Source organism: Triticum aestivum, chromosome 7D (assembly GCF_018294505.1).
Source record: "Triticum aestivum cultivar Chinese Spring chromosome 7D, IWGSC CS RefSeq v2.1, whole genome shotgun sequence".
NCBI lineage: Eukaryota > Viridiplantae > Streptophyta > Magnoliopsida > Poales > Poaceae > Triticum > Triticum aestivum.
The window spans coordinates 405,849,743-405,869,920 of record NC_057814.1 but is presented as its reverse complement, the minus strand read 5'-3'; the positions used below and the strand labels follow the sequence as shown (position 1 = coordinate 405,869,920).

The 20,178-nt window shown below is 44.5% G+C and overlaps 1 protein-coding gene across 2 annotated transcripts; it reads right to left on the bottom strand.

Moving 5' to 3' along the window:
* Positions 1 to 268: 268 nt before the first annotated feature.
* Positions 269 to 5,433, bottom strand: LOC123169942 (uncharacterized). 2 transcript variants are annotated; one of them, XM_044587793.1, is made up of 4 exons: positions 3,897 to 5,433; positions 931 to 1,804; positions 629 to 848; positions 269 to 520 (listed from the first exon to the last, which is right to left on the bottom strand). In XM_044587793.1, exon 1 carries the CDS (start codon positions 5,364 to 5,366, stop codon positions 3,945 to 3,947), a length of 1,422 nt encoding a protein of 473 aa, XP_044443728.1. In that variant the 5' UTR covers positions 5,367 to 5,433; the 3' UTR covers positions 269 to 520; positions 629 to 848; positions 931 to 1,804; positions 3,897 to 3,944. The 2 variants fall into 2 exon arrangements, with proteins under 2 accessions (XP_044443728.1, XP_044443729.1); XM_044587794.1 differs by having other exon boundaries at positions 629 to 822.
* Between the last annotated feature and the right edge of the window lie 14,745 nt (positions 5,434 to 20,178).

Genomic DNA, 20,178 nt, shown 5'->3' with positions numbered 1-20,178 from the left:
ATCTTAAACCACGTGTGATTTTTTTTTCGTTGCAACGCACGGGCCTTTTGCTAGTCTGAAATAATGTAGATAGGGTCAAGAAATAACCACTAGTGCGGCTGGCCGGGAGATCTGAATCTCATCATGCATTGCACAATATATACACCCTTCTCCCACTCCACTTATGAGTAACTATACGATCAAAGAGTAGGGCAAGTCGTACTTACCCTCAAAGCAAACTTAGTACTACAACACTATTATTATTATTTTGAAAAGGAATTACTGATACACTTACATTTTCTAACAACTGCCAGCAGCGAAGTCATAGCTACTAAACCGGCACCAAGGACTTCAGGTTATTTCTTGTACACTTATTGACAGCGAAACAAAGAAGAAAAAGGGACCGCTTACCCAAAAAGAAAAGGCAAAACAAAAAGTTGACAGTGCAACCAAAACGGACCGCGCCCCCAACTCATTGCATTGGCACCGAAGCAGCCGAGTTTCTAATTAGTGGATGAGAACAGGAGCTCCTGAAGCAAGCCTGCAATACTCCATATGGTCAGTTATATATCCTCAAGTACAAGTACGGACTGCATAAATGCGAAAAGAGTGAAACCACCGTCTACAAATATAATTTATGCCACTTTACCTTTATTCGATATTGATCACTTTTTCATCTTCGGCGTCGAACAACACTACACTCGAAGAGGGTATCTTTTCCCCTCAAAAAAGAAAAGAAAAGAAGAGGGTATCTTCCCTGAAAACGGATCGCTCATCCTTACCCTCATGCTTCTGGACAAGTTAACCGGATCCCCTTTTGACGAGCGTGTTTCTTCACAAACTCTGCAACGGGTCGTATGCTTCAGGATCTATGCAAATCAATCAAATGTAGGGATAAATTAGCATGAATGTGTCGAGGCAGATGATTCCAAGGAGAACGGTATTACATACCTGTCCTGGTGACTGAGACGAAGAAGAGCGTTTAAGCTTGCCCGTGGCATCACTGGAATTCTCTATTTCTGAAGCTCTGATAGTGGATGCAGCACTAGTTCCAGGCTTTATTGCACCGAGAGGGGGCAGCTCTAGATACAATGGGTACCCAAGCCACGTGAAGTCGTGAACCGTGGCTTGTAGGAGGCTTGAACAAAGCCAAAGCTAGGGTGTCTCGGTCCACAGGCCATGAGACGCATGAGTAAGTTCGCTGGCTTCAGCTTGCCACTGATGGAGCCTGTTGTAATTTTCTCGTCCTTTCCAGTACACTTCTCCTGCTGGCTGCTTCTGCCTGCAATGTCCCACTCCTACGAGGGTACTCTCTCGCAGGTGGATGCTTGAAACAGGAATCATCAACAATTTCTGGGTTTCCTGGGGATCCTCTTGCCGCTTTATCATCTATGTGTGTGGCCGCATCATGCACTACCACGGGAGTGAGCTTGCCCCCGAAGAAGGCATGCTTGTCTGGGGGACGAGCAGCCTGAGGAACCTGGATGTGGCATTCACTTCTTTGATGGTTGGAAACAACAGTAGCATGAGGCGGTGGTGGTACTACTGCCTCTTTGATTCCCTGATCTGGAGGTGATACAATACAAGAAAACGATAAGAAGAAAAAAACTTGCTACTCAGCATCACTATAGTTAAGTTCAAATTTTGAATGAAGACGGAAATCTTGATGCACAGAGCAGACCATGTATCAGGCACAGGAGTCTAGAGATTGGGGGAATGGGGCAGAGAATGAGATATGCTTTCCTGATTCTCTTGGCTCTCAGCGCAAGCCCAAATGTCTTTCTTCGTCATTTTTGTGGCGTGCCTTCGTTCACCCCGCAGCAAACTGAATTAATTAGATAACAAAAAGATTAATGCAAATGGCACATGTTATTAGTCATATTTGCTCTACTGCTTGTATTACTGGCAAAGCTGTGGCTCGCAAACAGAGCAGACCCATATAAAATGTGTTTTGTCCAGAAATGGCACAAACAAACCTACTTATGCGCGATCAGTAAATGTTGTGAAATGATCAACCAGTAAGAAAAGGCAGCTCATAACATTGGCTAAGTGCAATTTCTTCTTAATAGAACTGAGCAGCAAGTAGAGCTAACAAACTAATCAACTATTAGTATTCCAAGGTTGTTAATATCAGTCATCAATTCTCAAAATGTGGCTACTATAAAGTAGGAGCACTAACCATTCATAATTGTGATTTCACTATGTTCTTTTCTTTCTCTTTGGTGCCAGTTCAGAAGTAATGGATGGGAAGGAGCATGATCCAGGTATAGATATTAGTGGAACAAAGTCTCGTCGTTTTCTGGAATAAATGAGCAACTCCTAGAGAAGTACTCCTACCAATGTTCAACGGTTTATAGTAATCAAAAGCAACTGGTCCGCACATATTTTAAGATCATCAATTTGACTAACCAAATATAAGTTATACGCCAAAAAAATACCATTATAATTTTTTTTCGAAAAATGAATTCAACACTTTACTTGCTGAACAATAATACATATTTGATTGGATAAATTGATGATCTAGGAATACACGCAGGCCTTCTATACCGTAACAGAGGTTATCTCATATTTATCCCAGGTCCTAACATACCTGCATAGATATTAGGTTTTAACCAAACTCGATATGATTGGCTTAGATGACAAGGCATCTTTACACATGTTGTTTTGCACAGAGCAGTTCAGAGTTTGGTGAGTTTGGTATGGCTCCTTCCAGATTTCCTAAAGAGGGCAGAACTATTGTTGGTCGTCTCACTTTATGTAGCATGTTTGATCAACCTAATGCGCATCTGCCATAATATTACAGTAACATAATATTACCGTAACAATGTCGTTGAAGCTATTTATTTCATTCTGTTGTTACACCCTCCCCGACTGGAAGATCTCTACTGGAAGTTGCTGCTTAACTATAAAGGTTCCCTTAAATGTACATAACTTATCATACTTCAGATAAGCTCAATGTCCAAGTATATATTTGTTTCGTCAAGCAAGAAGTTAAAAATGGTATATTTATAATAAATTTCAGAGATGCCGTATTGCAAAAGCCTATCCATTTTAGCTAGGAATAAGCATTGCTTATCCAAAAACAAAGAAGCATAACATCTGGAATATATGCTATATTGCAGCACTCTTCTCTACCTTATCTACTCTATCAAGGAGATAGCGCATAAAGAAAAAAAATAAAAGCAAGATAAAGTAGTTATAATGTAAACTGTGTTGCTGATGCTGGGTTAACATAAGTGAAAAGTAAATGTACGTGAAAAATGAAGCCTTTATCAGCGAAGGTTCCATAGAACAGAATGTAAAGTACGTCAATATGGCACTATGTACAGTTTCAGTCAGACCACAAAAGAAACGTTCCTTGCTTATCAAAGAAATATTCGTCGCTTACCAGGACTGCAGGTCAAGCAGCACATACAGATTGTGTCTTACAGCTATATTTCAGTTTCCATGACCCTCAAGTAATCAAGGAAGACAGCATACTGTTATAACTAGTAAACAAATGCTCATAGGAGGATATGCTATCCATAGCATGCCATATGCAACAGAAGACTGGACTCAGGATTATACTTTTGTGCGTCACTTAAAGAATAGATGCCCAGAACAACTATGTAGATGATAAAGCTATACATCATTGACTACTCATAAGTATCATATGTTGAAATGTATTGGAGAAACAAAAGGTCATGAATTCAACTAAATAGCCAAAAGGATATGTGAATTAGTACAATAATTCCTTACAGGAAATGAGCAGTGATTAGTGCTAAGGAACTAATTGATCGGAACAGGTATTTTCGCAGCACGGAGCTATACATTGCTGGAATGCTGGTTACGAAAATTTCTCACAAAGTGGTACTGACTGGATACTCTATACGCTAAACCTGACAACAAAATTCAGACACGGTCTATACACGACTCACTTGGAAAAAGCATGCCGTGTTCTCCAACATCTTATCTTGGAGAAGAAATCAGCGGAGCACCTCGACCTTCTTCTTGCCCTTGAGGAAGACCTCCCTGTCAACCAGCTCACGCATGTACCCATCAAACTTCACAGGAACTCCACCATTGAGCCTCTTCATCTCCAAGAACCACTTGCTGTCTTTTCTCCAGAGCCTCTGAAACTCATCCAGGTAACGCAAGTTGTTGTACTTTGCCTTAAGCACCTCCATGGAGACCGTGTTGATCCCCTCTCCGGCAATGTACACTTGCCTTCCTACATCAACACCATCCTCGATTCGCTGGATGAGGTCCTCAACACTGCCACCAACATGGACGGAATCGAAGTCTTGTTGCATACTTAAGATGATATCATCGACAATGCTCATCAAACTTGGTGCCAGACGTATGGCATGGCGTGGCGGAGGGAGCACACGCTCCGCCTCACCCTCACATACATGGTACCAGTAATTCCCTGGCTCGACTTCCCCAAATTTCCTGACAATCAGGGTGTCCTTAGCCTTGGAGAACTTGGTGGCGGCAACCCTGGTGTCCTCAATGAGCCGGAGCCCGAGCTGGCCCTGCGCTCCCCACCTGTCCCAATCTTCCCAGAACTGTCTTTCCTCGATGATGTTCACCACGGACGACCGGAGGTGGTCGATGTCGAAGTAGAAGGCGAGGCGCTTGCCCTCCTCAGGCATGCCGGCGGCTGTGTAGGAGGCCGCCAGGCAGAGGCTGAGGTCGAGGACGAGGGTGCGGTTGAGGTAGCGCGCCTCGGCGAGGGCGCAGAGGAGGCTGCGCATGTAGTGTGGCATGAGCTTGCAGCGGTCGCCTCCGCCGTGGTAGGAGAGGTAGGTGGCGGCGGCGAACTGGGAGCGGGAGAGCGGCGGCGGGGGCGGGGCGGCGGTGGCGTTGGAGGCGCCGGGCCGAGGCTTGCGGGCGTTGGGGCCGGAGTGGTAATCGCCGATGGAGGTGACGGAGTAGGCGCAGGTGTGTGGGTCCCTCGCGATGGCGAAGCGGCGGTAGTCCTTGGTGGTGGCGGTGGGGGAGGCGGAGGCGGAGGCGTTGGTGCGGGCGCGCCATGCCATGTCGCAGGAAGCGGAGGGCGGGTCGCCGGGGACGGGGCGGCCGAAGCGGGCGAAATGGACGGCAGGGAAGGCGTCGATGGCGCTGCGCATCATGAGGTGGAAGAGGCGTGGGTCGGCGCAGTCCAGCGGGGAGGAGAGGTCGCAGGATGAGGCGTCCTCCTGCTCCTGGTCTTCATGGTCCTGGTGCTGCAGGTGGTGGTGGGGCGTGGAGGCGAGGGGGGGAGGGGTGTAGATGGAGATGGAGGGGGAGAGCGGGAGGCGGAGCAGGGTGAGGAGGAGGAAGGCGATGAGGATGATGGCGGCGGCGGCGTGCGCCGAGGAGGAGAGGAAGGCGCCGCGCCCCAGGAGTGGCCGGCTCGGATCCATGGTTGACGGCGGCGAGATTTGGCTCGGTTCAGAGTTCGGTCTGGCATACACCCCCAGCGCGAACCCACCAGGCACGACCAGGCCAAGTAATGGGCCTCCCCACCACCCCCACGTCACCTTAATGGCAAAAAACGGACATATAAAAAAGCCCAATTTTCAGCTGACTACTATCAAGTCTTGATGCTGGAATCTGAACCTCATTATGAATAGCACATTTATTGTTGTCATAATGTATATTGAAACTGTCATCAAGATGATTTTTTTTGAAAAAATGGATCCATACTACTCCCTATGTCTCATAATATAGGATGTTTTATGGGACGGAGGGAGTAGTTATGAAAATTAAAAAATGCCAAAATTTAAGAACACATAGAAGGAACCTTGGCCAAAAAGCGTTTCAACATAAAATATGCCCATGTTTTATATAAAACAAAATTGCCATGGTCCAAAGCATTTAGTTTGCCACATGGCTACGTTAATAAAGTTTGCCATGTTCCAAATATATAATTTTTTCCATGATTTGGAGTATGATTTTTTTCATTGGATAAAAAGTAAAATCGCCATGTTCAAAAATAAAAAAATTCCATGCCCTTAAGTATGAATTTTGGATGGTCCAAAATGTAAACTTTGTAATTGCTTAATAAATTAAATTTGTTATTCTTTAACCTACAACTTTGCATAGTCCAAAGAATAACTATGGCAAGCTTCAAAAAATGAATCTGGCATGGTGCAAACAATAAAGCAAAAATTGCCATGGTACTGCTTGCATGGCAATTTTCCTGCTATGGCAAAAAATTATAGTCGGAAAATTGCCATGGCAAAAAATTACCATGTAAAAAGTAGAATGAACAGCACAAAAACAACAAAAAATCACAAAAAACTGCTATGGTAGATAGATATTAAAATTAGCCATGGTATTTGAAGTAAAATTGCCTTGCTTTGTATAAAAGAAATTTTCCATGTATGTGAAATAGCACAAATTATGACCAAAAATTACAAATAGTATATGTATAAGCAAGATTACCAAATGGTACATAAAAAAATTAGTACATTTGTCGTGTATGTTAAAGTAAAAATTGCGATGGCAAAAACGAAGGTTTATTTGACATGGCAAATAAAGTTAAATTTTCCATGACAATGAAGGTAAAGTTTCCATGGAAAATAAAAAGTAAAAGTTGCCATGTATGTTTAAGTAAATTTGCCTTGGCAGTAAAGGTAAATTTATCATGTCGATGAATTTGCCATGGTAAAGAAAAGTAGAATTGCCATCGCAAAAATTTAAAAAGAAACGTTGCCATGTATGTTAAAGTAAACTTGACATGGCAGTAAAGGTAAGTTTGCCATGAAAAAAAAGAAGTAAACTTTTCGATGGCAAATAAAAACGAAATTTGCCATGGCAATAAAACTAAAGTTGCCATGCTGCGAAAGTAAAAATTGCCATGGCCAAATTAAAACAGAAAATTTTGCCATGTATGTTAAAGTAGATTTTCCCATGACAATAAAGGTAAATTTGCCATGGGCAAAAATAAAAAGAAAAAATTGTGATGGAAAACTAAAAGTGAAATTTTCTATGGCAATAAAAAAATTACCATGCAACAGAAGTAAAATTGCCATGGCAAATTTACCATGTATGTTAAAGTAAATTTCCCATGGCAATAAAGGTGAAATTGCCATGGCAGTAAAAGGTAAATTTACTATGGGAAAAATAAGAAGTAAAATTTTGCGATGGCAAATCAAAATTTGCCATGGCAATAAAACTAAATTTGCCATGCTACGAAAGTAAAAATTTCCATGGCCAGATTAAAACGGAAATTTTTGCCATGTATGTTAAAGTAGATTTTCCCATGGTAATAAAGGTAAATTTGCAATGACAGTAAAGGTAAATTTGCCATGGGAAAAATAAAAAGAAATTTTTTTGATGACAAATTAAAAGTGAAATTTTCTATGGCAATAAAAAAATTACCATGCAACAGAAGTAAAATTTCCATGGCAAATTTACCATGTACGTTAAAGTAAATTTGCCATGGCAATAAAGGTGAAATTTCCATGGTAGTAAAAGGTAAATTTGCCATGGGAAAAATAAGAAGTAAAATTTTGCGATGGCAAATCAAAATTTGCCATGGCAATAATAGTAAAATTAACTTTAACATGTATGGTAAAAGTAAAATTTGCCATGTACCAGATTTGCCGAATTTTGAATCAAATTCCCCCTAAATTTGCCGTGTGAAAAAACCGCGCAAGTAAATTGCAAAAAAGTCTCATGTTTGGGAAACAATGATGTTCTGAAAAATCTCATGAGTTTGTATGAAAAACTATCCACATTTAGCATGTGAATAAGAATATATAATTTTCTTGTAATTGCTTTCTAATGAGTGGAAAATTTAGAATTTTTTGAACTGGCCACATGGCAAGTTAGGCAAATAGTTTGTAAATCTAGATCATGGCAAATGTACATATCATGGTACATTTAATGTTTTTTCTTTACTAGTCATATAGCAAGTTTAGGAAAATTGTTCATAACATGGTAAATTGAAAACAACATTTTGTTTTCCTAAAAAGCATGGCAAAATGTATAAACTTTGAAATGTCCACATGGCAAATCTATGAATTTTTAAGACTTGTCACATGGGCAAAGTTATGTATTCCTGGACATGGCAAATTTATAGATATTTGATGTACAAAGATGTTATAAGGGAATAGAGAGGGATTGATGGAATCTATGATGTATTGCTTGAGCCTCGTGGGTGTATATATAGGAGTACATGACCATTTTGAAGTACGAGACAAGGTAGACCAAATCCTAGTGTATCCTATGTTTCCTAAACAATCACGTTACTCAACTTCCCCCCGTAGTCACAATGGTAGCGAGACTGACAGTGAGACTGGAGAATAATCCGAAGGTAAGCCGACGGACATCCCCCCATAGTCGAACGGTCGATGCATCATGGAAGTCGTGGCTGGAGTGGAAACCGACGAGGTTGCTGAAGGTGGTAGCCCTTTGTGTCGATGTCGATGTAACCGAGGGCGTGGGATGGTGTAGCCGTGGTCGAGGTAGCCGTGCGATGGACGTTGTGGTCGATGTCGAGTCAGGGTGGCCGGTGTCGAGGTAGTCGCCGTGGACTGGAAAGAAGAGTGGCGGTGGCGGCAGTGGCTAGGTTAGGAGCACGTCGTGGTGCTCGAAGTAGGCGAGGAAGAACCTGACAGCGTGACAAAGACCAGCGCAGACAGTGGCGTCCCCGCATACCATATAGAAGACGACGCGCGTGGACGGCGAAGTGGACCGCGTGTCGCGGCGCTACGACCTGAAGGGGCGACGCAGTGGCACCATGTGTATTGGGACGACGGCGCGGAAGACCTCAGGGCGGCGGCAAGGACCGCGTGCCACGCTCGCTACGGCCCGATGGGGCGACACAACAGCAGCGCGAGCAGCCACGGGGATGGCCTGGAACGGACGGCCTCGGAGCGGCGGTGGACCATGGGCCGCGGCACTATGCCTGAAGGGGCAACGCAGCGGCAGCGCGTGGGTCAGTGCATCCGCGGGGAGAACCACGGGGCGATGGCAGGGACCGCATGCCACGCTCGCTACGACCTGGTGGGGCGATGCCGCGATAACACAAGGGTCGGTACAGCCACGAGGACGACCTCGGGGCGGCGGTGGACCATGGGACGTGACACTACGACCCGAAGGGCGACGCAACAGCAACGCGCGGGTTGATGCAGCCACGGAGAAAACCATGGAGCGGCGACGCTACGGTCCGAAGGGATGACGCAACTACAACTCATTGCTCGATCGGTGGAGGGTGCGTTGTACTCGAAGATGATGTCATGGAACCTGAGGATGGAGATACCCGGCGTCGTGTGTTCCGCGGGCGGACGTAGCAGGAGCAGAGTCCAGAAGCCAATCCATGCTTTGACCTGTTGGGGTCAATGCTATCAGCCTGCCACGCCAGCACCAACCACGCTCGCGTTGGCCTTGTGCGACACCGTGCGGGACGGCCGGCCATGCGGCCAGCGAGGACATCGCGAGCGACTGCCGCGCCAGCTCGCTTCACACATTGCATGTGTGAATGGTCGTGCGGCAACCAATCTGGATGGATGCGAGAGTTGGAGCAGGCTACGATCCATCAGAGTAGTTGTGTAGATGGTCGATGGCGGCATGGTTGCAACATAACCGCACGTGCCATCTTGTTCCGCGACCTCCCCATGCTAGCATCATTAGTGGCAAATGGGTGTTCCGCCACAAGACACGACCTGACGATTCTCTCGAGCGCTACAAAGCTCATTGGGTGGTCCGTGGATTTCGATAGCGTGCTGGTGTGGACTTCGTCGACACTTTTGCCCCGGTTGTGAAACCGGGCATGATCTGCACAATTCTTCAGTTGGCGGTCTCTCGCGCATGGCGAGTGCATCAGTTGGATGTCTCCAACACTTTACTGCATGGGCACCTTGCCGAGCAGGTGTTTGGTCAGTAGCCCACTGGTTTCATCGACATTGAGCATCCGGATCACGTGTCCTTGCTCTCCCGTTCTCTCTATGGGTTGAAGCAGGCAGCACGGATGTGGTACCAGCATATCGCAGCATTTCTCTAGTAGCTTGGGTTTCGGTCGACCCGCTCTGATACCATGTTAAATGGGAATAGAGAGGGATTTATGGAATCCATGATGTATTGCTTGAGCCTCGTGGGTGTATATATAGGAGTACATGACCATCTTGGAGTACAAGACAAGGTAGAACAAATCCTAGTCTATCCTATGTTTCCTAAACAATCATGTTACTCAACAAAAGACATGGCAAATTTATGCATATTTATCAACTAATTGAGATGGATCTAGAAGACAGTAGTGAACTGGAATGGCCTATCAAATGACCTGATGCCAGCATCTAGAGTAGAATAGTTGAAAAACAAGCTCCACATTTGATTAGCACTAGTGGCACGACAGCATTGTGCTTCATGAGCAGGAAAATTAGACAAACAAATAGCACGGTTCCCTGATCAAAATGAACAACTAGGTATTTTATTGTATCTAAGTGTAGAACTCAAGACTACACACATTCGTACCACAGAGGTTGGATCTCCCCGCATCAAGAACACGACGAGAAAGCAGCAGAGGCCGTTGCGCTTCTTCGTGCGCTTCCATTGGCACGTCTCGGCGAGCTACCGCAGGATGTCGCGAGCAGCCGACTCACCATGGCCACCGTGCGCCGTGAGTAGCTGGCTCACCATGGCCACCCCGTGGCCGCCAAGTATCGCATGGCTGCGCAACGCCTGCAAGCCTCTGCCCAGCACTGCGCGCCCGTGAGCCTAGTCGCCATTCTGTTGAGCTCTATGAGATGGCCAACTCACCTTCACCATACTATTCGTGCCGCCGCAGATAGGCCCGAAAACTACCGCAATGCCACACCATTGCCGTCCGCTGCCTCCACCGCCGCACACGAATATCTGCCCCCGCACCCCGGCTAGTGCCATGACGCCGGGATCCATGGGCAGGCCCCGCAACACCCAGCCGAGGGATCTAGTCAGGGTTTATTCGGAAGGGGCTGGTGGCCATCGAGTAGCAGCGGACGTCCGAGGCCATCGGCGGTGGGGACATGGGTGCCTGGAGCGGAGGCGGAGAAGGGGGGCAATGGAGAGAGCGATGTCAGCACTCCGGGTCACCAAGAGGAGGAAGGAAGCAATAGTACAGAGAGAGCAAAAAGTTAAACTCTGTGCCGGGCCATGGGCCGCAGTTAAGTGTAAGTAGTGGGCCGTAGGCCTAGGGAGCTGCAAGTACTTATAGGCCAGCATCAAATGAGATCGTTAGGAGTCTGTAATAGGATAGTCGCTCAGTCTATTTCCCATTGCCCATTTCTTTCTTCTACCTCACGTAAACTCCATCTCTGTAATCGAATTCGAATTCAGAGTGGTTTATCCTGTGATTTGTGATCCTTACCTAGTAAGGTCATCACAGTTGGTACCAGATTCGGGCGATCGGCGGCGGGGTGGCGAATCGGGCTCGTCGGCGTTGCGGTTGGGCTTTGCCGTAAAATCCTGGCTCGTCGACGGAGTTCGCGGAGGCGGGGGGTCGGGTGCTCTGTTCCAGCACCAGTGGTGGAGAGAAATCAGGTCGGCGGAGATCATTCGGCGGCGGATCCTGGTACGCGCCCGGTTTCCCGGTGATTTTCTGCTAGGTGTAAAATTCTGAGGCGGCGACCAGATTGGCATTGCAGTGGAGGCGTGGGAGGTCGGTTGCAGAGGACAGGGCGCATGCGGAGACGGTGAGCGGCACTCCAGTACTCGTTGACCTGGCAGCGGTAGATCCAGGGGCACCACGGCTCCTCCCAAGGCCAGTGTGCAGACAAAGTTAGTCCTCGGCTCCATGGAGGCATTTGAGACAAGGGTGATGCAGAGGCTGGAGATGCTATCAGGTTTGGGGGAAAAACTGGCCGCATCGATGAATTGCTCACTAGGATAGAAGAATTGGATCAGAAGTTCAACACGCAGGTGGAACACATCAATGTGATTCAGAGCAATGTCAATTTGACTATGAAATCCATTGGAGAGGTACGGCATGACCAGATGGCAGCATCTCGTGATCAGTTACACAAACAGGCGTCACCCACAGCTTCATCACCGGGGAACAAAGGCATAATGGGGTCACCTCCGCCAATAACATCACAACTTAGGAACCAAGCACCGATACCCAATGCTCTGCCAGTTCAGAAAAAGTCCCATCCCAGTTTGGATAAGCAGAAGGTGACATTTGTGTCTGATTGTGAGGATCATCATCCTGTAGACCGTGGATGCCCAAAATGGACTTCCCTCGTTTTGATGGCACTGATGTGCGTATTTGGCTCGATGGATGTGAAGCTTATTTCTCGTTGTATGAAATTCCGGAGTTCTTCAGAGTCACATCAGCTTCCCTGCATCTGTATGGTGATGCAGCCAATTGGTTTCATGTGTATAAACTGAATCATCAGTGGCCTAATTGGCATGAGTTTCGCTTTACTGTGTGTCAGAGTTTGATGTCAACATGCACAGACACAAAATGAAAGAGTTGATGTTGCTAAAATAGTCAGGGTCAGTGGCTGAGTACAAAAGAGAATTTACGCAATTAACTTACCGGTTGCTGCTGTATGAAAACACAGTTAGTGACACATTCCTGGTAACTAGGTTTGTGTTGGGTATGAGAGAAGAGTTGAGAGCGGCTGTCGAGATGCAATTACCAGCTATGGTTAGTGAGGCTGTTGTGTATGCTGGTATTCAGGAAGAGGTGTTGGCCAGAAACAAACGGGTTAAATGGACAGCCCACAAAACAAATGGGCCAAAAACTGATTACAAAGCTCCATCAGCGGCTGTTGGAGATCTGTGGAACGCCAGACAACTTAAAGAGTTCAGAAGGGCTAATGATTTGTGTTTCAATTGTGGGGACAAATACATGCCTGGCCATGTGTGCACTAAAACTGCACCTCAAGGGGTTGTTCAAGCAATGCAGTGTGGAGACCCTAACATTTAATCAGATGAGATATTAGACGCTGTTGTGGAACAAGAAACTGCTCTACCAGATATGTGAATTTCAGTAAATGCCCTGTCAGGAGCTGATCATCCTCAGACTGTTAGGTTGAGAGCCCTGATTGGCAATCAAGTAGTGTTAATTTTATTGGATTCTGGGAGCACCCATAGTTTCATTGATTCTCAACTATTACCAAGAGTGCAAGTTACTCCTCAAAAGTTGCCATCAACATTGCCAGTTAAAGTAGCAAATGATGAGATGTTGCAGTGCTCTGCTTATGTGCCTGAAATGAATTGGTGGGTACAGGGACATACTTTCAGCTATCCTTTGAAAGTGCTGGACCTGGGTGGTTATGACATGATACTTGGTATGGACTGGTTGGAGCAATGGGGAGAGACGACTTGTCAGTGGAAGGAGAAATGGGTTAGATTCAATTATCTCGACCAACTTATTACCCTACAGGGGATTACTAATAAGGAGAAGCCTGGTTTACAAGAACTTTCAGTGGAGCAGGCCATGCGCTGGCATAAAGGCAATGATATATGGACTACTGCATTACTTGTACCTACATCCAAAGAACAAACCAGCACCATGCAGCCTGAAATTCAAGGAGTCATTGAAGAGTTTGCTGATGTGTTTAATGATCCTAAGGCCTTGCCTCCTACAAGGCCACTAGATCACGATATCCATCTCATACCAGGAGCAGTACCGGTAAATGTGAGACCGTATAAGTATTCTCCCCTGCAAAAAGATGAATTTGAAAAGCAAGTAGCTGAAATGCTGGAAGCTGGGTTGATTACTCCTAGTGTCAGTCCCTTTGCTTCCCCTATTTTGCTAGTGAAGAAGAAGGATGCACTTGGAGGTTCTGTGTGGACTACAGGAAATTAAATGCCATTACTGTTAGAAGTAGATTTCCAATGCCTATTGTGGATGAACTACTAGATGAGCTGGCTGGCGCTAAGTGGTTTACCAAATTGGAATTAAAAGCAGGCTATCATCAGATAAGAATGCTACCTAAAGATGAACATAAAACAACATTCAGAACTCACAATGGACACTATCAGTTCAGAGTGATGGCTTTTGGGTTAGCTACTGCACCTCGTACGTTTCGGGGTGATGAACTGGTGTTTTTCCAAAGGCAATAGGAAATATGTGGTAATCTTCATGGATGATATCCTGGTTTTCAGTGTATACTTGGAGGAACATGTGTCACATTTGAGAGAGGTGTTCCAGGTGTTGAGAGAAAACAAATTCTATGCTAAACTCAGCAAATGTACCTTTGTTCAACAAAAACTAGAATACTTGGCGCACATTATCTCAGATAAAGGTGTAGCTACAGATCCTGAGAAAACAAAAGCTATGCTAGAATGGCCTGTGCCTCAGAATGTGACTGAACTCAGGTTTTTTTGGGGGCTCACTGGGTATTACAGGAAGTTTGTCAGGCACTATGGTATTATTCCCAAACCACTAACTCAGCTTTTGGAGAAAAATAACTATATATGGTCTGATGAGGCATAACAGGCTTTTGACAAGTTGAATATAGCCATGTCTACCACTCCAGTTTTAGCATTGCCTGACTTCAATCAACAGTTTACAAATGAAACTGACGCCTGCTCCACTGGAATAGGAGCAGTTTTAATACAGAATGCTCATCCTGTGGCCTTCTACAACAAATCCCTAGGGCATCAAGAATCAACAATTATCCATATATTAAAAGGAATTCTTGGCTATTATGATGGCAGTAGAAAAGTGCGGAGCTTATCTACAGAGAGGTCCTTTTATCATCAAAACAGATCACCAGAGTTTGCGCCAACTGGGAGATCAAGTGCTAACTTCTGATTTGCAAAGGAAGGCAATGACAAAGCTGGTGGGTCTGCAATTCCGGTTCCAATACAAAAAAGGGACTGAAAATACAGTGGCCGATGCATTATCTGTTGGGGAACGTAGTATTTCAAAATTTTGCCTACGATCACCCAAGATCTATCTAGGAGAAGCATAGCAACGAGCGGGGAGAGTGTGTCCACGTACTCTCGTAGACCGAAAGCGGAAGCATTTAGTAACGCGGTTGATGTAGTCGAACGTCTTCGCGATCCAACCGATCCAAGTAACGAACGCACGGCACCTCCGCGATCTGCACACGTTCAGCTCGGTGACGTCCCTCGAACTCTTGATCCAGTTGAGGCCGAGGGAGAGTTTCGTCAGCACAATAGTGTGGTGATGATGATGATGAAGTTACCAACGCAGGGCTTCGCCTAAGCACTACGACGATATGACCGAGGTGTTGAACTGTGGAGGGGGCACCGCACACGGCTAAGAGATTGTCTATTGTGTCCTATGGGTGCCCCCTGCCCCCGTATATAAAGGAGGGGAGGAGGAGGCCGGCCAACAAGGGGCACGCCAGGGAGAGGGGAGTCCTACTAGGACTCCAGTCCTAGTAGGATTCGGCCCCGCCCTTTTTTCCTTCTACCGGAGGGGGAAAAGGGGAAGGAGAGGGAGTAGGAGAAGGAAAGGGGGTGGCGCCCCCTTCCCAAGTCCAATTCGGCCTCCTCCCTTGCGGCGGGGGGGGGGGCACCAGCCCCATGTGGGCTAGTTAGCCTCCCTCCTATGGCCCAAAAGGACCATATCTATCCGCGGGGGGTTCCGGTAACCTCCTGGTACTCCGGAAAAATGCCCGAATCACTCGGAACCATTTCGATGTCCGAATGCAACCTTCCAATATATGAATCTTTACCTCTCGACCATTTCGAGACTCCTCGTCATGTCCGCGATCTCATCCGGGACTCTGAACAAACTTCGGTACATCAAATCACATAACTCATAATACAAATCATCATCGAACGTTAAGCGTGCGGACCCTACGGGTTCGAGAACTATGTAGACATGACCGAGACACATCTCCGATCAATAACCAATAGTGGAACCTGGATGCTCATATTGGCTCCTACATATTCTACGAAGATCTTTATCGGTCAAACCGCATAACAACATACGTTGTTCCCTTTGTCATCGGTATGTTACTTGCCCGAGATTCGATCGCCGGTATCACCATACCTAGTTCAATTTCGTTACTGGCAAGTCTCTTTACTCGTTCTGTAATGCATCATCCCGCAACTAACTCATTAGTCACATTGCTTGCAAGGATTATAATGATGAGCATTACCAACAGGGCCCAGAGATACCCCTCCGATACACGGAGTGACAAATCCTAATCTTGATCTATGCCAACCCAACAAACACCTTCGGAGACACCTGTAGAGCATCTTTATAATCACCAAGTTACGTTGTGACGTTTGATAGCACAGAAAGTGTTCCTCCGGTATTCGGGAGTTGCATAATCTCATAGTCAGAGGAACATGTACAAGTCATGAAGAAAGCAATAGCAATAAAACTTAACGATCATTATACTAAGCTAACGGATGGGTCTTGTCCATCACATCATTCTCTAATGATGTGATCCCATTCATCAAATGACAACACATGTCTATGGTTAGGAAACTTAACCATCTTTGATTAACGAGCTAGTCAAGTAGAGGCATACTAGGGACACTCTGTTTTGTCTATGTATTCACACATGTACTAAGTTTCCGGTTAATACAATTCTAGCATGAATAATAAACATTTATCATGATATAAGGAAATATAAATAACAACTTTATTATTGCCTCTAGGACATATTTCCTTCAGTCTCCCACTTGCACTAGAGTCAATAATCTAGTTCACATCGCCATGTGATTTAACACCAATAGTTCACATTACCATGTGATTAGTTCACATCGCCATGTGACTAATACCCAAAGGGTTTTACTAGAGTCAATAATATAGTTCACATCACTATATGATTAACACCCAAAGAGTACTAAAGTGTGATCATGTTTTGCTTGTGAGAGAAGCTTAGTCAATGGGTCTGTCACATTCAGAGCCGTATATATTTTGCAAATTTTCTATGTCTACAATGCTCTGCATGGAGCTACTCTAGCTAATTGCTCCCACTTTCAATATGTATCCAGATTGAGACTCAGAGTCATCCGGATTGGTGTAAAAGCTTGCATCAGCGTAACTCTTTACGACGAACTCTTTATCACCTCCATAACCGAGAAATATCTCCTTAGTCTTCTAGGGATAATTTTGACCGCTGTCAAGTGATCCACTCCTGGATCACTATTGTACCCTCTTGCCAAACTCATGGTGAGGCTCACAATAGGTATGGTACACAGCATAGCATACTTCATGGAACCTATGACTGAGGCATAGGGAATGAATTTTCATTCTCTTTCTATTTTCTGCCGTGGTCGGGTTTTGAGTCTTTACTCAACTTCACACCTTGCAACACAGGCAAGAACTCCTTCTTTGACTGTTCCATTTTGAACTACTTCAAAATCTTGTCAAGGTATGTACTCATTGAAAATAAAAACTTATCAAGCGTCTTGTTCTATCTCTATAGATCTTGATGCTCAATATGTAAGCAGCTTCACCGAGGTCTTTCTTTGAAAAACTCCTTTCAAACACTCCTTTATGCTTTCCAGAAAAATTCTACATTATTTTCGATCAACAATATGTCATTCACATATACTTATCAGAAATGTTGTAGTACTCCCACTCACTTTCTTATAAATACAGGCTTCACCGCAAGTCAGTATAAAACCATATGCTTTGATCACCTTATCAAAGCGTATATTCCAACTCCGAGATGCTTGCACCAGTCCATAGATGGATCACTAGAGCTTGCACATTTTGTTAGCACCTTTAGGATTGACAAAACCTTCTTGTTGCATCATATACAACTCTTCTTTAAGAAATCCATTAAGGAATGTAGTTTTTGACATCCATTTGCCAGATTTCATGAAATGTGGCAACTGCTAACATGATTCGGACAGACTTTAAGCATCGATACGAGTAAGAAAATCTCATCGTAGTCAACATCTTGAATTTGCCAAAAACCCTTTTCGACAAGTCGAGCTTTGTAGATAGTAACACTACTATCAGCATCCGTCTTCCTCTTGAAGATCCATTTTATTCTCTATGGCTTGCCGATCATCGGTCAAGTCAACCAAAGTCCACACTTTGTTATCATACATGGACCCCATCTCAGATTTCATGGACTCAAGCCATTTCGTGGAATCTGGGCTCATCATCGCTTCCTCAGAGTTCGTAGGTTCGTCATGGTCAAGTAACATGACTTCCAGAACAGGATTACCGTACCACTCAGGTGCGGATCTTACTCTGTTTGACCTACGAGGTTCGGTAGTAACTTGATCTGAAGTTTCATGATCATCATCATTAGCTTCCTCACTAATTGGTGGAGGAACCACTGGAACTGATTTCTGTGATGAACTACTTTCCAATAAGGGAGTAGGTACTATTACCTCATCAAGTTCTACTTTCCTCCCATTCACTTCTTTCGAGAGAAACTCCTTCTCTAGAAAGGATCCATTCTTAGCAACAAAAATCTTGCCTTCGGATCTGTGATAGAAGGTGTACCCAACAGTTTCCTTTGGGTATCCTATGAAGACACATTTCTCCGATTTGGGTTCGAGCTTATCAGGTTGAAGCTTTTTAACATAAGCATCGCAACCCCAAACTTTAAGAAACGACAATTTGGGTTTCTTGCCAAACCAGAGTTCATATGGTGTCGTCTCAACGGATTTAGATGGTGCCCTATTTAAAGTGAATGCAGCTGTCTCTAATGCATAACCCCATAAACGATAGTGATAAATCGGTAAGAGACATCATAGATCGCACCATATCTAATAAAGTACGGTTATGATGTTCGGACACACCATTATGTTGTGGTGTTCCAGGTGGCGTGAGTTGCGAAACTATTCCGCATTGTTTCAAATGAAGACCAAACTCGTAACTCAAATATTCACCTCCACGATCAGATCATAGAAACTTTATTTTCTTGTTACGATGATTTTTCCACTTCACTCTGAAATTCTTTGAACTTTTCAAATGTTTCAGACTTATGTTTCATCAAATAGATATACCCATATCTGCTCAAATCATCTGTGAAGGTCAGAAAATAACGATACCTGCCGCGAGCATCAACACTCATCGGACCGCATACATTAGTATGTATTATTTCCAATAAGTAAGTTGCTCGCTCCGTTGTTCCAGAGAACGGAGTCTTAGTAATCTTGCCCATGAGGCATGGTTCGCAAGCATCAAGTGATTCATAATCAAGTGATTCCAAAAGTTCATCAGCATGGAGTTTCTTCATGCGCTTTATACCAATATGACCTAAACAGCAGTGCCACATATAAGTTGCACTATCATTATTAACTTTGCATCTTTTAGCTTCAATATTATGAATATGTGTATCACTATGATCGATATTCAATAAACCACTTATATTGAGTGTATGACCGTAGAAGGTTTTATTCATGTAAATAGAACAACAATTATTCTTTGACTTAAATGAATAACCGTATTGCAATAAACATGATCCAATCATATTCATGCTCAACGCAAACACCAAATAACATTTATTTTAGGTTCAACACTAATTCCGAAGGTAAAGGGAGTGTGCGATGGTGATCTTATCAACCTTGGAATCACTTCCAACACACATCATCACCTTGCCCTTAACTAGTCTCTGTTTATTTTGCAACTCCCATTTCGAGTTACTACTCTTAGCAACTGAACCAATATCAAATACCGAGGGGTTGCTATAAACACTAGTTAAAATACACATCAATAACATGTATATCAAATATACCTTTGTTCACTTTGCCATCCTTCTTATCCGCCAAGTATCTAAGGCAGTTCCACTTCTAGTGACCATTTCCTTTGCAGTAGAAGCACTTAGTTTCAGGCTTGGGCCTAGCTTTGGGCTTCTTCATGGGAGTGGCAACTTGCTTGCCATTCTTCTTGAAGTTCCCTTTCTTTCCCTTGCCCTTTTACTTGAAACTAGTGGTCTTGTTAACCATCAACACTTGATGCTATTTCTTGATTTCTACCTTCACTATTCAGCATCGTGAAGAGCTCGGGAATCGTTTTTGTCATCCCTTACACATTATAGTTCATCACTAAGTTCTAGCAACTTGGTGATAGTGACTAGAGAACTTTGTCAATCACTATCTTATCTGGAAGATTAACTCCCACTTGATTCAAGCGATTGTAGTACTCAGACATTCTGAGCACATGCTCACTGGTTGAGCTATTCCCCTCCATCTTGTACGACTCGGGCATGAGTCTGAAATACAAATTTCAGCTCTTGGAACATCTTATATGCTCCGTGACATTCAAAACGTTTTTCAAGTCCCGGTTCTAAGCCATAAAGCATGGTGCACTAAACTATCAAGTAGTCATCATACCGAGCTTTG